This window comes from Chiloscyllium punctatum, chromosome 20 (genome assembly GCF_047496795.1).
Source record: "Chiloscyllium punctatum isolate Juve2018m chromosome 20, sChiPun1.3, whole genome shotgun sequence".
In the NCBI taxonomy this organism is placed as follows: Eukaryota; Metazoa; Chordata; class Chondrichthyes; order Orectolobiformes; family Hemiscylliidae; genus Chiloscyllium; species Chiloscyllium punctatum.
Window position 1 is genome coordinate 47,186,730 of NC_092758.1, and position 23,040 is coordinate 47,209,769.

The 23,040-nt window shown below is 37.0% G+C and overlaps 1 protein-coding gene across 3 annotated transcripts in view; it reads left to right on the forward strand.

The window, feature by feature from the left end:
• slc23a1 (solute carrier family 23 member 1) overlaps positions 1-23,040 on the forward strand; it is a 137,607-nt gene that overhangs the window by 56,953 nt on the left and 57,614 nt on the right. For all 3 annotated transcript variants that reach the window (XM_072590869.1, XM_072590866.1, XM_072590870.1), the window contains 6 exons: positions 2,648-2,770; positions 6,333-6,490; positions 13,209-13,297; positions 15,796-15,863; positions 19,877-20,058; positions 21,032-21,152. In XM_072590869.1, coding sequence (XP_072446970.1) covers positions 2,648-2,770; positions 6,333-6,490; positions 13,209-13,297; positions 15,796-15,863; positions 19,877-20,058; positions 21,032-21,152 — 741 coding nt within the window. The remainder of the gene's footprint in view (positions 1-2,647; positions 2,771-6,332; positions 6,491-13,208; positions 13,298-15,795; positions 15,864-19,876; positions 20,059-21,031; positions 21,153-23,040) is intronic.

A 23,040-nucleotide genomic window follows, 5' to 3' on the forward strand; every position in this document is an offset into this window, starting at 1 on the left:
GAAAGCAAATCTTAGCAGGACTTATATAAGGACCTAGGGAGTATTGCTGAACAAAGAGACCTTGAAGAGCAGGTCCATAGCTACTTGAAAGTAGAGTCATAGGTGGATAGGATAGTGAAGAATGTGTTTGGTATGCTTTCCTTTATTTGTCAGAGCATTAAGTACGGGAGTTAGGAGGTCGTGTTGCGACAGTACAGGGCATTGGTTAGGACACTTTTGGAATATTGCGTGCAATTCTGGTTTCTTCCTGTCGGAAGGATGTTGTGAAACTAGAAAGGTTTCAGAAAAGATATACAAGGACGTTGCCAGGGTTGGAGGATTTGAGCTATTGGGAGAGTTTGAACAGGCTGGGGCTGTTTTCCCTTCAGTGTGGAAGGCTGAGGGGTGACCTCATAAAGGTTTATAAAATCATGAGTGGCATGGATAGGATAAATAGACAAAGTCTTTTCCCTGGGGTCGGGGACTCCAGGACTAGAGGGCATAGGTTTAGGGTGAGAGGGGAAAGATATAAAAGGGACCTAAGGGGCAACTTTTTCACATAGAGGATGGTGCATGTATGGAATGAGCTGCCAGAGGATGTGGTGGAACTGGTACAATTGCAACATTTAAAAGGCATCTGGATGCATATATGAATAGGAAGGGTTGAGAGGGATGTGAGCTAAGTGCTGGCAAATGGGACTAGATTAGGTTGGGATATTTGGTCAGCATGGATGAGTTGGACAGAAGGATCTGTTTCTGTGCTGTACATCTTGATGACTCTATGACTACTATGCATTATCCTCAGTGGGGAATCTTTTCCTCCTATGTCTACAACGTGAAATACCTTATTCTGTGATTATGCTGTCTGGTCCTGGACTCTTCCACAAGGGGAAGCAATTCTCCTGCATTCACCCTGTCATATCTCAGAATCTTGTAATTTTATGAAGTCATCTTTCATTCTTCTACATTCTAACGAGCACAAGCTCAACCCCTCTTCATTCGACAGTTCCTCCATATCAGGTTAGCCTCATTAACCATTTCTGGACTATCTTTAATGTTAGGGTATCTCTTCTTAGATAAGGGGCATAAAATGTTCAGTTTCCAGCTGAGGTTTGATTAGTCCTTTGTAAAGTTTAAGCAAGACTTCCCTACTTTTATGTTCCACTCCATTTGTCTTCTCTATTACCTACAGAACCAAGATGCTAGCTTTCTGCAATTCATGTGCAAGGACTCTCAAATCCCTCTGCTGTAGATTTCTGCAGTCTTTTTCAATTCAAGTAATATTCAGCTCCTCTTTCCTTCTGTCAAAGCACATAACTTTATGTTGTTTCACATGATATTTTATCTACCAAATGTTTACACATGCTTTATCTGTCTATATCCTTCTGCAGATTGTCATCCAGAGCATATGCCTCTCTGTGTATTTTTCTGTCATCTGCAAACTTGGCTATAGTACATTTCATTTTCCTCATACAAACTATTAATATATATTTTCAATAACTGTGGCCGAATACTGATCGTTGTGGCACAGCAATAGTTATAGGCTGCCATCTTGAAAATGCCCCTCCCCTTATCACAGCTCTCTGTTTTCTCTTAGTTGGCCAATCCTCTTTCTATGTGAGTATATTACATCCAATACCATGGACATCTTTTTATCCTATTAAGTAGCTTAATGTGTCAAACCTTTATTGAATGCCTTCTGAATATCTAAATGTATCACATGCACTATTACCTCTTTACTGTCCTGCTTGTTTCCTCCACAAAGAATTCTCATAAATTTATTAGGCATGATATTTCTTTCATGAAGCAATACTGATTCTGATTGATCATATTACGTATTTCCAAATGTTTTGTTATTGCAACCTTTATTTTAAGATCTAACATTTTCCCAACAACTGAAGTAATGCTAATTGGCCTAGATTTAGCTGCTTTTAGTCCACTTCCCTTTTTGAATAAGTATTTATGTTGGAAGTGTTCCAATCATCTGGGATTCTTCCAGAATCTAAGGATTCTCAGAAGATTTATTACCCATGTGCCTACTACCTCTGAAGTTTTTAAAAAATTATTATCCTAGGATGCAAGACAACAGGTCCAGGGAACCTTTGGTCTTTAGCCCCACTAGTTTCCCTAGTATTTCTTTGCTAGTGATAGATATTGTATTTTTTATACATTTTTTCTCCTCCTTTTTGTCATTGATTATTTAGTATGTTTGGAATGCTGTTGGTGTCTCCTAAGATGATAACTGATGTAAAATATTCATTCAACTTCCCGAGCATTTCTTGCTTCTTCATTCTCATGTCCTCAGCCTTGTTCTCTGAGGGGCCCCAGATATTAGTTGCATATTTGCTGATATGTCCACTCATCCCAGTTGAATAACCGCCTAACTTTTAGCATTTTGGCTCTGATTTGAAGAATGCTGGCGAGGCTTAGAATCATAACCCTGCAATAAGATGCTCATTCAGGAAGGGTGGAGCAAATGAAATGTTACATCAATCAAATTACATTTTTAACATATCCTATGTAAGAATTTTTTTCATGCAACTTACTTTAATATTACAGATCTTAACAAGTTTCATTTCTAGTCATGCTATAATGCTTTACTATCAATTATGACTTTACAATAACATGGTTTCCACTGACAGGATATTACATTATTATTGTTTCTCAGGACTCTGCAGCGAAAGTAAATGATCCAGTGCAATCCACTCTCCCTAAAAGTAATAGTTTTGATATGATCTACAAAATAGAGGACGTTCCTCCCTGGTACCTTTGCATTTTGCTTGGATTTCAGGTATTTGCTGTTTTACTTGCATGTGTGACTTTTTTTATTGCGAAATACTTAATCACATTTCAACTTTATAAGAGTGGTTGCTAAACAAAATACTTACTCTGTATAAGAAGCACAATGAGTCTTTTTACACAAAAACAGAAATTGCTGGAGAAACTCAGCAGGCTTGGCAATATCCAGGAAAGAAAGCAGAATCAATATTTTGGGTCCAGAGACTCAAAATCCATTTGATGTATGGATCTCTGTTTTAGATGCTTCCTATGGTCCCTGTACGCTTGTTTTAGAATATCCATTTTTTTTGTCAGTGGAGAGGCACTCCATAAGATTTGTGCTGTTACAGTCTTATGAAAATTTCAGCAGGAGTTTTTATTTTGTTTAAAGCTACATAAGCTGGATTTGGCTTTTCAGTCACATTAGACTTCTTTGAATTTTCTCCAGCTTATTTTGTTGCCTGATATTTTTATCCTGAAATAGCTATGCTTTATGCCTTTCATTGAAGAATTCCTAAATGCTGACAGAATTAAGCTATTTTCTCCTGTGGATGTTATATCGCTAGAATCATCTGTCTGCAAGGAAAGGAAATGGAAGCGATTCTGCCCTGATACAGCAACCATTTAAAACTCTTAGATTTCTGAGGTTCTGATGTTGCAAGCCAATATAAACACATCGCCCTGTCGAGCAGGAGTTTAAGGAATAACGTGAATTCAATACCTTTGTCACTTCGAGCAAACCCTAGGGGATAGATGGTGATTTGAGGTGAGCTGTCATATCAAGAGGGATATTGGAAGCAAATTAATTTAGCCTTGTCTATTTATACATTTAACATGGTACTGAGAGATTTGGCAGCCTGCTCTCCTTTCAATTGAACATATGTTATATTACTGTTGCAAGAAGACAATATTGTCAACATGATATCCACTGGCAGCTGTGACATCTTTACTTGAATCATCATCCTAAGTCTTTTAAGGGAAGCATTGTGAAAATTCCTGGGTATTTTTGTGAATTATTTTAGCTTGCATCTCAATTACTTTCATTTATGCTTTCTTACAATTATGTAAGAAGGAGTGAAATTGCTCCTGCCTTAACAAACTCCCTGGTTATACACAACAATGATCAATGGACTGAATCTTGCATGATTATGCCTAAGTGGGATTTGGATCTTTTTTTTGGGAAGGGGCGTGGAATTTATTCACCATGTAGCCAACTAAGTTTTCTTGCTGCATGCAGCAAGAATTAATATAGACCTGGCATCTTCGGCTGAGAGGACAAAGTGCCACACACAATCAATAAAAGGCAGGGATGCTGTGAGCATCCAGATAGACTCAATTGGTAGTGGTATGACAGCAAGTGGAGAACTGAGATGCAACTTGGTCCAGTCCATTAGCTACGTGCATGGCCTTGAGCATGCCATGTCCTTGCTGCAGCATTGCAGGCAGTCCCTGGTTCTGAACGAGTTCTATTCTTGAGTCTGTATGCAAGTCAGAACACAATCAGGACAATATAAGATAACTGTTTGTAATTACAGGAAGTGTTTGCAACTCAGATCTGCAAAATTACATTCTTGTATATGATTTTATGCATAAGTCAGATATGAGTACATTGGGGATCCCCAGTAGTTACCATTCTAGCACTGAAGTGCAAAAGTGCATTGTACATGGCTTGGTTTTGTGCCATGAAGTTTCTTGGAAGCTGTCACAGGTCAATGCCAAAGTGGATATGGATTACATGTGCCTGGTAACCATGGATGGCGCCTTGAAGTGTTGGTGGCTGCTCTCCAACATGGAGGTTGTTCAGAGCACTTGGCATGCTGAAGTCGCCAGCGACCCGCTCTGGTTTCTGCCAAGATTTCTCAATGTCTTGCTTTTTTGGCACATTTGGTAAGGTGAGTAGCTGAATATTAATGAGGCTAATTGAGTCATGAAGGCATTTAACAACCTGTAATCCAACTTGTTAGGCGACTCATCATTGCCTGGTGAGCAACTCGCCATGCCACTTGTCAAAAGTATAAAAGATGACATGAGAGTCACAATGTCAAAAGAGGCCTTATCACAATTCTTGTGTTGTTCTGCCATAAATTTCATTATATTTCACACTAATTGAACTCTATAAAATTCCTCCCAATATTCCTTTTATAGCATGCAGCCAGACTATTCCCCAATTAAAAGGTAGTTAACTTTTTAAAATCAGAATGATGAGCCAATTAAGAGGTTTTCTTGTGAGAAAGCACCATTTTATTACCCGAAAAAATGACTGGTAGAAATAATAAAGTTGTGACAGCAAGCAAAGATAAAATGAGTTAGTGTCCAGTATAAAAAGAAAGATGAAAGGAGTATTTAAGGTCCTGAAGTATTTGTGAGGTATAGGGCTTTAACCTGAGACCATGGTTGTTTGATTGATACCTTTAAATCATCAGGAACCATGAATATTGCAGGTATCCTTTTTTTAATCCTCTGTTCTGATGTTTCTCTCCCATCAGTGCAGTCACCAGATGCTTTTCCTGCTTGAAGCAGAAGAACTGATTCTCACTCCCTTGCTGGTTCTAGTGTCGAAATCCATTACTCCTTTCTACTACAGGCATTTGTTTTAAATACAAGTTTGTTTTTCCAACCTATCTGTGGAACTTTGTTTATGTTTGCTAATCGTATACAAAGTTTAGACTTCAATATGTGAAAATTCCCATCAAGGTATAATTGTAAATGTTCAAACAGTCATTTTGAGCCTTGAGTTAAGCTATTACAGACTTAATCTTACAAACATATGCTGAGAGAAATTCTTTGCAAACTCTACCAAGATTTCTGCTTATACAGTCTGAATGCCAATTTATGATCTTAGTTCCCATATTTCATTCAATGTCTTTACAGTTCTCTTGTCATTGACCACCTTAACACTTATATCAGACATTCTTATCAATATTTCCTATGCATGCTTTGAATATATCTTTCTTCTCATTCGTGTGAGACGTCTGTCGTCACCATGAAGCTAATGATCTCTCCTTATTCGCTTGTCATCCTAAGACTGCTAATTCATGCTGTCATAGTCATCATGTTTTTCAACTTGCATTCTTCGCCATTCCTATGGGAACCTAGGTACACATGCCACCATGCCTATGATATTAGCTACGTTGCCCATCATGATTAAACAAAGTGCTCATAGCTTTTGAATAGACAAATGTAGTCATCTGTATGTATTTTAAATGTCAATCTTAAGCCAGTCTCTCACTTAAGCATAAATCAAAATGGGAGAATGAAGACTTTTGATGAGGTGAATTGTCTTACAATAAAAATATTCATTTCAGTTCACATAGTTTTATTTACTTTATGTCGGTTTCATTAAGCTTTTTGTAAGATTAGGTGATTATTGTGGCCATTTTAAGTCAATGTTTTATCCCTTTTCCTTTTAAAATATTTCTGTCTATGGAAGTCCCAATTGCTAAAATCAGACAATGGTATTTGAAAATCAATAGACAATATATCAACATGATGATGACAATCTGAAGTAATTTTGTTTGTTCAATCACCTGGGTGAAACATAAATAAAGATTTTTTTTTTAATTTTGGCTTTCCAGCACTATTTAACTTGTTTTAGTGGGACCATAGCTGTACCTTTCCTTCTGGCTGAAGCACTCTGTGTTGCAAAAGATCAGCACACAGTTAGTCAGCTGATCGGTACCATCTTCACATGTGTAGGAATTACAACTCTTATTCAGACAACATTCGGATGCAGGTTTGTAACATTTATAATTATACATATAATGTAATATCTTTGTTTGTTTTAAAATCTCAATGTTTGTACTCTACTATCTGTTAATTTATAAAGTTGGAGAAAATTAATGAAAGAATACATTATCGAATGAATACAAAAATACATGTGGGTATTTTCTGTCTGGACTTCCAAAAGGCATTTGATAAGGTGTCTCATGGGAGGCTGCTGAGTAAAGCAAGGGTTCATGGTGTTCGAGGCATGGATTGGGGATTGGCTGTCTGACAGAAGGTGGAGAGTTGGGATAAAAGGTTCTTTTTCGAAATGGCAGCTGGTGACAAGTGGGGTCCCGCAGGGTTCAGTGTTGGGGCCGCAGCTGTTCACTTTACATATTAATGATCTGGATGAAGGAACTGGGGGCATTCTGGTGAAGCTCACCAATGATATGAAGTTAGGCGGACAGACAGGTAGTACTGAGGAGGTGGGTAGGCTGCAGAAATATTTAGACAGTTTAGGAGACTGGTCCAGGAAATGACTGATGAAGTTCAACATAAGCTAGTGCGAGGTGTTGCACTTTGGAAAAAGAATACAGGCATGGACAATTTTTTAAATAGTGAGAAAATTCATAAAGCCAAAGTACAAATGGATCTGGGAGTGCTAGTCCAGAATTCTCTAAAGGTTTATTTGCAGGTTGAGTCCGTGATTAAGAAACCAAATGTAATGTCTTTTATCTCGAGGGTTGGAATATAAAAGCAGCTATGTGCTTCTGAGATTTTATAAAACTCTAGTTAGGCCCCTTTTAGAATACTGTGTCCAATTTTGGGCCCCACACCTCAGGAAGGACATACTGGCACCGGAGTTGTCCAGTGGAGATTCACACAGATGATTCTTGGAACGATAGGCTTTAACATATGATGATCAGCTGCTGGTCCTGGGATTGTATTCATTAGAATTTAGAAGGTTAAGGGGAGATCTAAAAGAATCTTACAAGATAATGCATGGCTTATAAAGGATGGATACTGGGATGTTGTTTCCATTTGGCAGGGAGAGTAGAACCCGTGGGCACATCCCTAAAATTAGAGGGGGTCAATTTAGAATGGAAATGAGGAGACATTTCTTCAGCCTGAGAGTGGTGGGCCATTGGAATTCATTACCATGGAGTGCAGTGGAGCCTGGGATGATGGGTGTCTTCAAGGCAGAGATTGATAAATTCTTGATCTCGTAAGGAATTAAGGGCTACGGGGAGAGTGTGGGTAAGTGGAATTGAACTGCCCATCAGCTATGATTTAATGGTGAAGTAGACCCAATGGACCGAATGGCCTTGCTTATACTCCTATGGCTTATGGTCTTATGATCTTATGGTCTTATTTTTAGCAGATATTTAAGCAATAATACACTTGGATTCTTAATGATCATTTTAATTATGAGACACAGGTTTTGAGATGTTATTGGAGTTGTTTTCCTTAATAACCACACAGCAACACTATATTTTATTCTTCTATTTGTTTGATAATTCGGTGAGCTGCTTCCAGGACAACAGTTTACTGTTGCAGAATCTAGTCATTCTTTTTAGAATCTTCTGCCTGACAAATCTTATAAGAATAAGTTTGCATTCATGTTGGAATTCTGGATATCCGACAGCATTGTATAAACAAAACATTACTCTTCAATTATAGTCAGTACTTCTTTGTGTGTTGACAGGAGACTTATGATTTCCTGGTTACTGTTCTTTCCTTTTAATTTGAAGTACCAGAAGTCAATTGGGCATCCATTTGTTGTTTACGTATGCCAACATCCCCAGTTTGGACAGTTGTGTTACAATTCCAGAGGATACCATCAAATTTAAGTCATGATTTGGCTGTAGATCAGTCACATTTTTTAAGTCCACGAAGTATGAAAATGCACAAAATCTGAAGAGAATAAAAGCCCAAGATTCTAAGGTTTTGAGCAAACAGTGAGAAGTTCTGTATTAATGTTCTAAATTAACAATATACATGAAATTTATTTCCAATATCCAGAATATGCCTAAGGTAAAACCTGTGACAGACACTTTTGTGATTCAGCACTTCAGAGCATATCAAGTAGCAAATACAGTCAAATGGATCCCAAGGATTGCTCAGCAACCCCTATTCCCAAATCAAACATTAATGACATTGTATCATTTAATCTCATTCAAAACTTATCTTCTCAAAAATCTACCTTTTCTCTTTCTTAAATCCAGTATTTTCGATATTTAAAATTCCCTAACACCACTATAATTACTTACCTCATTTTAACTCTATTGAATATTTAAGTGAAACCCATTATTTCGACTGTAGCTTTGTTTTCCTTTGTGTCTTCATACGGTATCTGACCATCAAATTGCAGGCAGCAGACAAAAAGAAAAAGCACTTCACCAGTTTCCTCATTTCCCCTTCCCCACCTCACCCCAATTCCAACTTCACCAGTTTCCTCATTTCCGCTTCCCCCATTTCACCCCAGTTCTGACCTTCCAGCTCAGCCCTACCTGCCTATCTTCCTTTCCATCTATCCACTCCACTCTCCTCTCTGACCTATCACCTTCATCCCCACCCCCATTCACCCATTGTACTGTTTGCTACTTTCTCCCGCCCTCCTCTCTGATCTATAACCTCCATTCCCACCCCCATTCATCTATTGTACTCTATGCTACTTTCTCCCCACCCCCACCCACCTCTCATTTATCTCTCCATCCTGGAGGCTTCCTGCCTCTATTCCTGATGAAGGGCTTTTGCCCGAAATGTCGATTTTCCTGGTCCTGGAATGCTGCCTGACTTGCTGTGCTTGTCCAGCACCACTCTAATCTAAACTCTGGTTTCCAGTATCTGCACTCCTTGTTTTTAACCTAAAAAGAAAAAGCAGTTATACATCTATAAATACAAAACACAGAAGAGTGTTTTGTGAAACATTATACTTTAGGATTTGTTTTCTCAGTTGTTGCTTGACCAGTGGAAATATTAATGTCAGCTGAGTCAGCAATTGCAGCAATTCCCCTCAGGGTGAAGGAAGAAAGGGCAAGAAAAAGAAAGGTCTGCATTTATATTGCTTTTCATGCTCCAAGTGCAGCATTTTTGTTATTAAGCTGTCATTACTATTTATATCCATCTCGTAGGGAAGGTAGCCTGTATTTGCTCCCATGTTGTTATTGTGATAGCTTAGGCACCTTGAAGTTTGCAGATGTTAGAGAAATTAAGGCTTTAAGCACTACACAGCATCTGAAAGAACTGATATATCTGCAGTACCCAAATTAGAATCCATTTTTTCTTATCATTAGTTATGATATTTGCATACCAAAAATCATCCTGCAGGCCTAACACTAATCCACCATCAAAAAAATAATAATTTATCTTGTCCCTGGAACTTCTGCTTTTCAGATAGTGGCAGATTAAACAGATCTGTTCTTAATATTTTATTTTAGATGAAATCTCCTCCTCTGACTGCTTCAGCAAATTGATTAAAAATTCGGCTTTCTCAAGGCATGTCGGAAACTTTTGGAATCCTGATTTACAGCTTCCCTGTGGGTGGCATGGTGGCTCACAGTGCCAGGGACCCATGTTCGATTCCCACTTTGGGCAATTGTCTGTGTGGAGTTTGCACATTCTCCCTATGTCTGTGTGAGTTTCCTCCTACAATCCAAAGATGTGCAGGTCAGATGAATTGGCCATGCTAAATTGCCCATGGTGTTAGGTATTAGTCAGGGGTAAATGTAGGGGAATGGGTCTGGATGGGTTACTCTTCCAAAGGTCGGTGTGGAATTATTGGGCTAAGGGGCCTGTTTTCACACTGTAGGGAATCTAATCTGAATTTATTGTTTCTCCTACGGCCAGTGATTCAGATAAATTAAAATTCAGCCCAAACATCTCATTAGCACTTACATTCTTTCTTACAGTCCAAACTTGCAGTATTTTATCATAATATTTTTGTGGTGCTTAAGATTGACTTTTGTAGGCCCTAAACTTTAAAGTAATATTGAGATTAGTTGCCAAGAATAGGAGCATTATGTTGATACCCATACAACAGCAGTGTAGCTATGATTTGTGCTCTAATACAATGAGTTTTATATAAGAAGACAAAAAGCCTCATTGGTACTTAAAATTTTATTTCATTTAACACCAGATTATACAAACTTTACAGATAACAATGCAGAATCAGGTTTTTATTGAGACTTTGCAGTCGTGGGAGTACATTGGGCTTTACTGAAATATTACACATTTCAATATGATCATTTTTGTTTTGTGATCCACTTGTATTGATTCTCAATGGGATCTCAACACAATCCTCAATCCTGTGTGTGCACAATAAATATTGGTTCATTTCCAATTATTATACTATTCCACCGTTACTGTATACATCTCAAGCATGCTATTACTGAATCATAATATACCTACCATACATAAAATGACAGAATAACAACATGGTGCTAACATATGTACATTTAATATTTGATTATTTTCTAGCCATTCTGCCATATTGATCACACAACCTTTTTAAGCTGTTTGGTTGTACTAACCTCTCAAACATTTTAAGAATCATTTTACTATAATTGATACAAATAACCCAATTAACATCTTCCAGTCAGAGATGTGGATGTTTGAATTTCACCTTTCCTCCAGCCTCTTAATCTGAGAATGTCCATGCTATCAGCTCATTTGCACAATATATTCCAAGCTCAGCAACAAGTTGTTACAGTTTATTACACAGAATTTAATTAGGCCCATGGGATCAGAATCTCAGAATTGTTACGATGCAGATGGAGGCTATTCTACACATGTCTTCACAGATTCTGAGTATTCAAACTTCGTGTCAGTCCCTTGCTTTTTAGCTAAAACAAAGTTGCTGTTTAAATAATCATCCAATCAACTCTAGATTGCCTCAAATGAACTTGCCTCAATACTTAAAAGTCATTCATTCTGTACCCTAATTACTTGATGTGTGTGGGGGCAAAAAGCTTTTTCTCACCTCACATTTGCTTTTTTTTTTCGCAAAACACTTCAAGAACAAAGGGGTATGGTTTTAATCTGTTTATGGTACGAACAATTTCTCCCTATTAATTCTGACCAGATCTTTTATGATTTTGAGATTTTCCATCAACTCTCCTTTTAGTTTTCCACTCTCCAAGGAAATTAGTCTCAACTTCTCCAATCTATCCTCATAACTGAAATATCTCATCCTTAGAACCATTCTAATAACATTCTTTTGCACTTTCTTCAATGCATTCATGTCCTTCTTACAGTGTGGTGCCTGGAACTGGACTCAGTACTCCAGCTGAGGTCTGAACTATATATAATGTATATAAAATGTGAAGGAAAGCAGATTTAACATTTCTGATCCTGTAACCCTTCTTCAGGAGATTCTCTGCTTTCTCTCCACAGATATTGCCAGAGTCTTTCCAGGAATTTCTATTTTTGTTTAAAATTTCCAACAACCACGGTTCCTTATTTTATTTTATCCTTTCATTGTATAGTGTCTCTTCATGTTCTTTCCACCAAAGTGATTTCCTCTGACTTCTCCATGTTGAACTTCTTTTGCCACCTATCAAACCAATCCAGCAACTTGTCAATATTCTTTAATTCTACCTTGTTCTTAAAGTTTACAGTCCTCACAAGTTGCTTGCAAATGTTGAAATTGTCCCATGCACACCATGATTTATATCCCTTATTTATATTTCATGAAAAGCAAATGTCCCAATACTGACCACTGGGATGCTCCACTATAAACCTTCCTGCAACCTGAAAAATACCCATAAAGTATTACTTTGTTGTCTATTCTGAAAACAGTTATGTTTCCATCTTGATAATGTTCCTTTTATTCCATGACTTTCCTCAAATCTATGTGTGGCGCTGTATTGAGCTCCTTTTGCAAGTCCATGCACACCCCTTCAACAGCTTTTCCCTTTGTAATCCTCTCTGTTACCACCTCAAAAAACACAGGAAATTTAGTTTGACTTGATCTTCACTCAACAATTCGATACAGACTCTTCTGAAACAATTCACATTTTCATGTAATTATTATTAATATCCTAAATATTTATCATGAGTCAGGGGATTTGTGAGTAGACTAATTGTTACCTTATGGAGTCCATGTAATTCTCTCAGTTGCAAAGTAGAGGATGGTCTCCTAAACCAGATGTCATTTGTGACCTTCAACTGTGGCACTCTATGTTTGACACAAGGGAAAATCACCAAAGTAATGATAGTGGCATAAGTCATGTCCCAGATAAAGTGTGGGTGATCCTAAATGGACATCCCATGGCCAATGGAGGGTCATCTTTGCAGAAATACACCTTCCTTATTTTGCTGTTGCCAACCTCCTTATTGGCCTGGGCAAGATGGACTTCACTTAACTGTTTGCAGGACAGCTTTAATGCTGCTGTTCGCTTGAAATTCCAACAATGTTGTCTGCTTCTAGAACCACTGCTGGGATTCAGAACCACTATCCTTTGATTTGGCTGGTAGTTCTTGGAGGTGGGATTTCTAACCTTGAAAGGGACAGTCCTAATGTCAGGTAGGCAATTGTCACTGATTTGGGCTGGAGCTCTCCTTGGCTTTCTGGCCTCGTATACAGGGGACCATGATATGTCTTAAGTTCAGCTTGCCATTAGATCCACAAATTGCCTAGGATATCATGCCATACATTTTCATTTTCACAAATTTTTGCCATTTCGGAAAAAAAAACATACATCTTGTTTGAATATGCTAACTTTGCTAAATTTTTATTTGCCTAGGCTTCCCCTATTTCAAGCAAGTGCATTTGCATTTCTTGTTCCTGCCAGAGCGATACTTGCATTGGACAAATGGAAGTGTCCTAGTGAAGGTACTTGAACTAGATTTAAATAAATTACATGAGCAAAACCTATATTTGAATGCCATTTTATATATTTCAGTCTAATCAATTAATATGAATTTTAACACTACACAATGTATTTTGTATTTAACTTGTGTGCTTTGACAATGCTTGAACTGAAACAAATCAGAGAATCCCTACAGTGTGGAAGCAGGTCATTCATCCTATCGAGTCCACATCACTCCTTTGAAGAGCATCCCACCCCTAAGCTATCCCTGTAACTATGCATTTCCCATGGCTAATTTACCTAGCCTGCACATCCCTGGGCACTTTAGTATGGCTAACTCACCTAACCCTCACATCTTAGGATTGTGGGAGGAAATCTACACAGATGTGGGGAGAGTGTGAAAGCTCCACACAAGCAGTGGTCTGAAGCCAGAATCAAACCCGAGTCCCTGGCTTTATGAGGCAGCAGTGCTAACCACTGAGCCACCGTGCCACCCCAAATATTAAATGCATTTTCAAAGGTGGTCAGAATTTCAACACAATCAGTCAATATGCTACTTTCATAATATAAATAATTCTTATCTGTTTTTTTTATGGGTGTTTTAACTTGATAGCGCAAATCTCATTTCTAGGCTCCTGTCTATTTCTCCTTGACTGAATATTTAATCATTTTGTACCATTGTTACATCTATTATTACATCCCTCTCTGAATGAGGAACATTTGAATACAGTGGCCTCATTGATTTATCGCTGGCCAACTACTATGTTGCTCCCAAAACTTGCTATTGTAATGCATCCAAATAATCCATTAAGTGAAATTGATATGATTTTGTTGTAGCACCGCTTAGCTAGAGGAACTAAATTTCTAAAAAGTTTGACAAGAAGTCTTTAATATATGACTTGATTTGCTATATTATTGCTATACATTTCATTTCAAAGGGTTTAAATCTTGGTTTTAAATTGGGTGGATGCAAATCTTGGTATCAATAAATTTAGAAAATGTTATTTGTGGTGAGGTAGTTTTTGAAATATGCCCAGCATGTAATTGAAACTGGGCAAAAAGGGCAGTTTCTGCCAAGTAAAATCTTATTCAAATTATAGCTTTTTGCCTAACATGAAGTGTTGATAGTTTGACTTGAAGTAAAGTTCATGTCTTGATGAGTGACTTTACTTTAAATGTCTATGCAATTTCTTTTCTTGCCCCACTCCCTCCCTACAAATGACATATTTGTATGCCATTGACCATTACTAGACTGTGCTGATTTTGTGGTCAGATACTTATTGGCTATTGAGAAAAATTAGTATCTATTTTCAAACATTTTGAACTTGCAATCTTCTCTTTTATGACTACTCATCCTTGTCTCCATAACGTTTAACACCATATCACTGCTAAAAGTCTGATCAAATCCCCTTATTGGGACTTTTGCATCTGAATAATGTGTTATATTTGACAATTCAATGTAAGTTTTGAAATATGTTGGGGTCTTAAGGAAGGTATCATATTGAGTAAATATGATTTAGTACCTAAGACTCTCAACTTTTCCAATTAATATAAGATATGGATAACTTCATATGATGTATCATGCAAGACAAGTATAAATATGAGCTGCCATTAGCCAGTGAAGTCAACATTCAATTAATACAAAATATATACAAAGGAATGAAAATGAAGTGCTGGAGGAACTAAGCAGATATCCAGCAACAGTATGAATAGAGTAAAACATTAATGTTTTGAATCCAATATGACAACCTTCTGAAGACAAGTTGGACATTGGACTTAAAACTTCTGTTCTCTTCCCAGATGCTGCTAGATCAACTGAATTCAGCATTTTCAGTTTTTATATCTCATCTCCAGCATTCAAAGTATCTCACTTTTAGGATGAAAAATAAAGCCTTGGCAATTTATTGTGTTCTAACTCAGAAAAAACTATCTAATTGCTCTCTGCCCTTGCACCATTGTCCTTTTTTTTGTTCTTAAATACATTTCAATTTATTTTTTAGAAGTTACAATATAACCTGCTTCCATCACACTTTTAGGCAGGATACTCTGGAATACATCACCTTCACACTCCATATAAAAGTCTTTGGACTCTGATATTTACAGAAATGATTTCCAGATATGTAGCAATCAGTTTCTTCATCAAAGTTAAAGCTGTATTTTAAAAATAAGCCACTGACAAAAATAACTATTGATTTTCATAAGAGTTGCTGTCTCAGGTTTATACATTTATAGTCAGAGGTAATTTTGAACATTACTTAACAGTTACAATTCTATTATTCTATAATGGTATAGAAAAACGCCATTCAGCCTAGTGTAATTGTCTAGTGGCAATACCCTTCCTTTTCCATGTCCCTGCACACCATTTCTATCCAAATAATCACCATTGCTATCTTGAAAGCCTCAATTGAACCTGGCCCACTACATTTCCAAGCAGTGCATTCCATTAAATTAAAATTCCATTCAATTAATTACGAAACCATATTGAAATTTAACTTTTTTGTATATTGTTTTACTTTTACAGAGGAGATTTATGGAAACTGGACCTTGCCTTTCAACACTACTCATATATGGCATCCACGGATCAGAGAAGTAAAGCACCAGAAGTGTAACTTTTTAAAAAATAATTTTAGAACATGCATTGGTAGGATATAGTCTCAGTTTTCCCTTATAGTCCAACCTTTGTTCAGATCCATGTCTGCTTTTGTTACAAACCTTCTTTGGAATATAATTGAAGGTTGAAAACCTCACTTGACTTTCCCCATTGGAAGGACTTTACAGAAGGTGGTCGTTGTTAAATTTAAAGCGAAATGTCTAACTGCTGGAACCAGTGTAAACATTAAAGTACTGTTTACCCTTGAGTAATAGTGAATCTCATGTAGGAGTCAACCTGCTACTTTTGGCCAACAAATCTGAGATTTTCCATATATCTCATTTAAATTTCAGCCATTCAAAAGTAGTATCCATGTAATAGTCAACCCAATAAATTTAACCTTTAAAAATAGTCAAAAAAAGTGACTATTACTCAAGTACATATGGTAATGAAATTCCATGCGTATATTCTGTTTAAGATGACTTTGCTCTACATTGATTTGATTGCACTAAAAATGTACATTCATATATAAAATCAATCTGTTGTATAAATATATGAAACTGGAGCAAAAGCAAATTATTCAGCCCTTCAACCTGCCAGGGCAGATCTGTTTGCATTTTGAATTCCACATTCTTTTCTCCCTCAATAAAGTTTGTTTCATTTATCTAACAAGAAAGATCATAACTATTTCTGCTGTAAAAAAGTCAAAGACCTTGTTGCCACTGCCTTCTGAGGGTGTAAGTTCAAAAGGCAGAACACTTTGAGAATGTTTCCTCACCTTTACACTAAAATGTGATGTAAACTTAGAAAACGGTGCCCGCTAGCTCTGGAATCACCCATTAGAGGAAACAACTTTTCAACATGCGTTTTGTCAAGACAATTCAGGGTCTCCATATACTTCAATCAAGTCATTTATGCTCCTAAAGTCCAAAGTAAATAAGCTCAGCTTGTCCAAGCTATCCTCAAGACAACTCACTCTCTTCAATCTACTTAACCTCCTCTAAACTGCATTTACAATCTTCCTTTAAATAAAATCAAAACTGTACACAGTGTTTGAGACATGGTCTCACCAATGCCTTTCATACTTGAAACACAGCATCCTTGCTTTTTATTGTCAATTCTTCTCATACAAAATGGTAGCATCTATTAACCTTCTTGATTACATGCTGTGAAAATAGATCCCTCTGCTCTGTATTATTCTCTGTTTACTCTACTATTTTTCATTCTTTTTGTCAAAGTAAACAACTACACATTTTCACATATTATACTCCGTCTGCCTGATATTTGCTCAGTCACTCAATTTATAGATATCCAAACTGCAAAGTCCTTGTGTTTACTTCTACCATAAAGATGGATATATAAGTATGCAAGTATATCCACCATGGCTTTGTTCCCCTCATCTGTGTTGTTGAGATAAATTGTAAAATGTTGAGGCCCAAATACAGACTACTGTAGGATTCTACTATTTGCATCCCTCCAATCAGATTTAGCTGTTTTATGTGATTGCCTGATTGTGTGTGTGCGTAGGGTTTCCTACTATCTGACTAATCTATCCATGTTAATATGTTGCCTCCTATGCATGTGCTTTTATTTTGCTCTGTCGTCTTTTCTGTGGTACCTTATCAACTACCTTTTGGAAATCCAAGTACAATATATCAACAGGCTCCCATCATCCACAGTTAATGCTACTCCTTTAAAAAAATCTAGTAATTTTGCTTAAAAATGATTTCCCATTGAAATCATGCTGACTCCTCCTGATTATCTTGAGTTTTACCATTCAAAGGCTCTGACCTCTTGAAGGATGACCTTTCCCATGGCTGATATTGGGGTAACTGGGCTATGGTTTCCCATTTGCTGCATCCTTCACTTTTTGAATGGAAGGGTTTAGTTGCAATTTTCCAGTCTGATGGAGCCATTCCTTAATCAGTGGATGTTTGGAAAATTAACACCAATGCATCAACTACCTTATTAGCAGTCACTCATAATCCTAGGATGAAGTCCATCCAGATGTTGAGACTTGTCAGCCTGTACCTTCATCAGTTGTTTCTTTACTTACTGTAATTTCATTAATTTCCTCTCTTCATTCCACCTTATTATGACGATTACTTTTGTAGTCAGAGCTGTTTTATGTGTGGATTCCTTCAACCCAAAGTGATGTAGCATGGATGAGGTAAATCACCTTGCTGTTCTTACGAGAAGAATTTCGTTAATTAAACAATGAGGTTTGTTGCATTACTGCAACTACTTACAGACTATTACTGGACTTTCTTTTACACCCTCTATAGTAAAGACAAGTAAAATATTTGTTCTTTTATCTTCCATTTATTTATTATTTATTAATAACTCTTCATTCTCATTCTGATGACTAACTCATTATTTTCCTTTAAATACCAGTAGTGACTCTTGTTATTCATTTAACACTCCTAACTAGTTTTCTTTCTCCTGATTAACCGTTTAGTCATCCTGTACTTTTTTTTATATTCTATCTAATTACCTGTTACTTAATTTTACACAGTCAAATATTTTTTCTTTAAGTCTGACGCTTTCTCCAATTTCCATAGTTAACCACGATGATGAGTCCTCCCATCAGAATCTTGTGTATTCTGAAATATCTGCTTGGAAGTCTGCAATAGGGTTAGGGTTAGAGGCTCCATCTGTATAGATCGATCCCAAAAATTACTACGCCAGTTCACTTCACCCACTTATGGCAAACTCAACTAAACTTACAGTTTTTAACTGATCTTTACCCATTGTCTATGGATCAGCCTTGGAGTACATTGAACTGTTGGTTTCATTGGAGCTGATACGAAGATGTTAGGCCATTTTGCACTATTTCTTAAGATTGAAAAGGATTGAGATTTTTGAAGTATGGGCCTTCTCCAAACACTGCTTGTTTTACTTTTTAAATTCCAAATTGAACACAATGTTGCTTGCTGGTGATACTTTGACTTGTATTACTGTGAACTGTTTTTGGCTACAATTATTAGTAATTGGTGTTGATCAATACCTCGAGTGCAATTACTTAAAGCATCCTATGAAGGATAAATCCCAATGAGTCATAAGGAGAAAGCGAGGACTGCAGATGCTGGAGATCAGAGTAGAGAGTGTGATGGTGGATAAATACAGCAGGTCAGGCAGCATCCGAGGAGCAGAAGAATCAACATTTCAGGCAAGAGCCCTTCATCAGGAATGAAGCTTGTGAGCTGAGGGGATGGAGAGATAAATAGGAGGAGGCTGGGTCTGGGGTGAAGGTAGCTGGGAGTACGATAAATAGATGGAGATAGGGAATGTTGATAGGTCGAAGAGGAGGGTAGAAGGGATAGGTAGGAACAAAGATGGACAGGTCATGAGGTGATGCCAAGTTGGAAGGTTGGAACTTGGATAAGGTAGGAGGAGGGTAAATGAGGAAACTGGTGAATTCCACATTGACGCCATGTAGTTGGAGGTTCCCATGGACCATGCCGTGAGACACTGCTGAATGAGGGTCAGTGCCATGGCTTGTAGCAGAAACATATGTCGCTGCTCAGAATTTTAAATTAGCAATTGACATTGTCTAGTTTATCATCCATATCAAGGAGGATTGTGTATTGCATAGAAATGAGGTGAGATTAATTAATAATGTCTGGAAATTGAGTCCTTGTTACTTCCTAACAAAATTTTGATCTAGCTATTATAATCTGAAGGGAAATTTCACTCTTTTCATGGTGTTAAATCTCAATTTTCCATTCTTGCTGCATTCTCCCAAATTCTCATTTTTACCCACACCACTCAAACTGGCAAAATTCCATTGTCTGTAACACTAGCAGAAAAACTGTTTCATAAAAGTCAACCATTTCTGATAACTTAGTCTGTCAGTTACAATACACTGCAGTAAGATATTATGGTATATTTAACAAAGTACAGTTATATTGATGTTATCGCATCAATTTGAGTATTAAGCTATAATTTTTGTGCCAACCATGTTATTTGATGTTGACCGTAGTTTTGACCATATTTTTCCTCCTCGATACAGATACAGGGTGCAATTATAATATCCAGTTTGGTTGAAGTGGTGATTGGCTTTGTGGGCCTTCCAGGAGCTTTTCTTAGTTACATTGGACCACTTACTGTCACCCCTACAGTCTCCCTGATTGGATTGTCTGTATTTCAAGCAGCTGGGGAAAGAGCTGGATCACACTGGGGTATTTCCATGTTGTAAGTGCAATATTTGATTCATTTAGCTACATAATCAACAATTGTCCTGACCAAAATAATTAGTTGCAATAATCTAGAGCATAATGCATCAGGTATTTTAACATGAGAAATAAAAACATTATATGCTGCAGCCTGTCTAGAAAAGGAACATGTAAATCCATATCTTAAACCTAGTGTAAGACTCTACCGATTAACACCTGATTGGCTAATACCATTCCCAGAGGTTATAATTATGGAAGTAGTACAAAATGCAATGTCATATCAGCACTGTAAGAGATGCAATGCTAAAGTTTCACAAAACTACGGCAATAAATTGCTCATGACCACACCATGAATTCTCTGCATGGACTGCAGAGCAGAAAGTATGTTTACTTTAACAAGTGCATGTGCAAAGGAACTGCAGAGGAATATAATTTTGCAGCAAACCTTCATTTGTTATCTTTCTTCAATGCCTGCTTTGCAACAAAAGGCATTAATCATCAATCATCGTCTTCTTTCTCAAATAAACTCTGTTTGTTTATGAATGACACGGTTTTCAATTCTGTCATATCACAGCGGTACTTATTCTGACATTGCGCCATATTCATGAAGGAATTGTGAAAGTAGGGCACAATGTATCTGGTGACAGCAATATATTCCTTTACTGTTGACTTCTCAGGCCAAGATTGTGGCACTGGGCTGGTAATACAGAGCTAATAGGCTAATTCTCTGGGGACACTAGTTTAAATCCCACCATTGCTGCTGGTGAATTTAAGTTCTAGTAAGATAATAGATCTTGAAAATAAATCTTGTTTCAGTAATGGTAAAGCATGAAATTATCATTAATTGTTGTAAATACTTATCTGGAAGACCACATGAGACTTCAATCCTACTTTCTCTTTAATAGCATATCAGGCAATGAATAAGTTAATCTTTACAAATAATATTAATATACTTACCATATTGGTAAAATGCTTCTTTTCTCCTTTTTTAGAACCATAGTTTTGATTGTAGTGTTTGCTCAGTATCTGCGCAATGTGAATTTCATAATGCCTGGCTTTAAACATGGACATGGATGTACAACAGTGAAGATACAAATATTCAAAATGTTTCCGGTAAAAATTACTCTCAACTTTAAAGTAAATGGTCATAACTCTCTCACCTACCTCCAATTTTGCTTTCTATCATTGTGTTTGAAAACCAATAGCAGGCATGACTGTATAGGGTATTTATAGAGATCTTCAAAAGTACAATTAGAAAACAAAGTCAGGGTACAAAATGAAGCTCCAAAAGGAGAAATTGTAAGTGACACAATGATTGTTTAGTGGTAGGTTTCAATGAGTATCAGAAAGCAAGGCACACACACCGAGGTACACATGTTGGAAGTGCGTTTCAGAGATTGAGGCCTAAGGAACTAAAGTGCAGTGATTAAAATGAGGGATGCACAAAAGACCTTGTATAAATAGTTCAGATATCTTGAAGGATTGGGGGACTGGACGATATTACTGAGATAGAGAGGGACAAAGTCATGGAAAGATTTGAAAGCCAGGATATGCACTTTTAAGATCAAGAGCCTATCAGTCTGTGAATGCAGGCATAAAATAGAATGGGACTGGATGTATTCTGAGTTAAGATACAGACAGCAGAGTTTTGATGACCTCAAAGCTTGCATAGAATGTAAGAGACCAACTCAGAGTGAATTGAAGTAGCCAGAGACTGATGAGCTTTTCAGCAATAGATGGAGTGAGACGGGCTGAGTAGTACAACATTGCAGACGAGGAAATTGATGGTCTTGGTGATGGCATGAATAAGATGTCAGAAACTTGTCTCCAGGTTGAATGTGACACCAAGGTTGTGAACAGTTTGGCTTAATATCAGACCATTGTCAAAGAGAGGTACAGAATTGAATTCAGTAGGCGACAAAACCTGTCTTCAGTGTTTCTAATATTTAATTGTTTCCTCATCCATTACTAGATATCAAATATATATGTAGTCTGATAATTTACCAAATTGTGGAGGTGTTAAGAATACTGTTGAGGTGGACTTGGATGTGAGCTGAACTAGCAGTTAGGAAGAAAATCTATAATGAATCATTATGAAGTCTTTTTCAGTTTCGGAATATACAAATTAGAGCTTGTCACAAGCTGATCATCAGAAAATAAAACTTAGATAATTGAAAACTATTGGGAAATAGATTTAAAGGAACTACAAAATTACCCAAGTACAATTTTTAAAATTATTACCTTCTATTGAATATACTCAGAATCAACTTTAATAAAAATTGCCTGTAAAGTTTAAGGTTTTATATAACTAAATCTCAGATAGGCTTTCTAAAACTAACATGATTAATTACACCCGTGTTTACAGAGGCATTTGGACTGAAATGTGACCAGACGCTGTTTATTGTCCCTCCGTACAAAGTCTTAAGAGAGGCATTAGTCACAATTTGTTCTACTTGCCATAGGAAAACTCAAATGTTGGATATTGGACCTGTTCCTGTAGAATGTCATAAACAACTTGATGTTTTCCTGATTACATTCTTAATACCAGTATAGCTGTTCTTGGTGCTAATTTTACATGTATTTCATAGTATAGGAAGAAATATTGTCTTTGGTAATTTAAGTTCCAAGAGGCTGACGAGCTGTTTGTAAAACACTCACCTACATTTCCTTTTCAATTAACTTTGGACAGAAACGTGGTGAAGCATATGACTGACTGTCAACTGTTTTATTCAGTGGCTGTTATTAAAAGTTGTGCCATATGTTTTTTTAATATCAATACAATCCCTAGCTAATGCAGAACACATGAGCATATCTCTGTCACTCCTAAAATCTGATTCCTCAAGGGCACAAATAAAAACTGAAAGAATTGCAAATGCTGTAAAGCAGAAACAAAAGCCGAACTTGCTGGAAAAGCTCAGCAGGTCTGGCAACATCTGTTGAGGGAAATCAGAGTTAATGTCTCTGGTCCAGTGACCCTTCCTCAGAACCATTCTGGACCTGA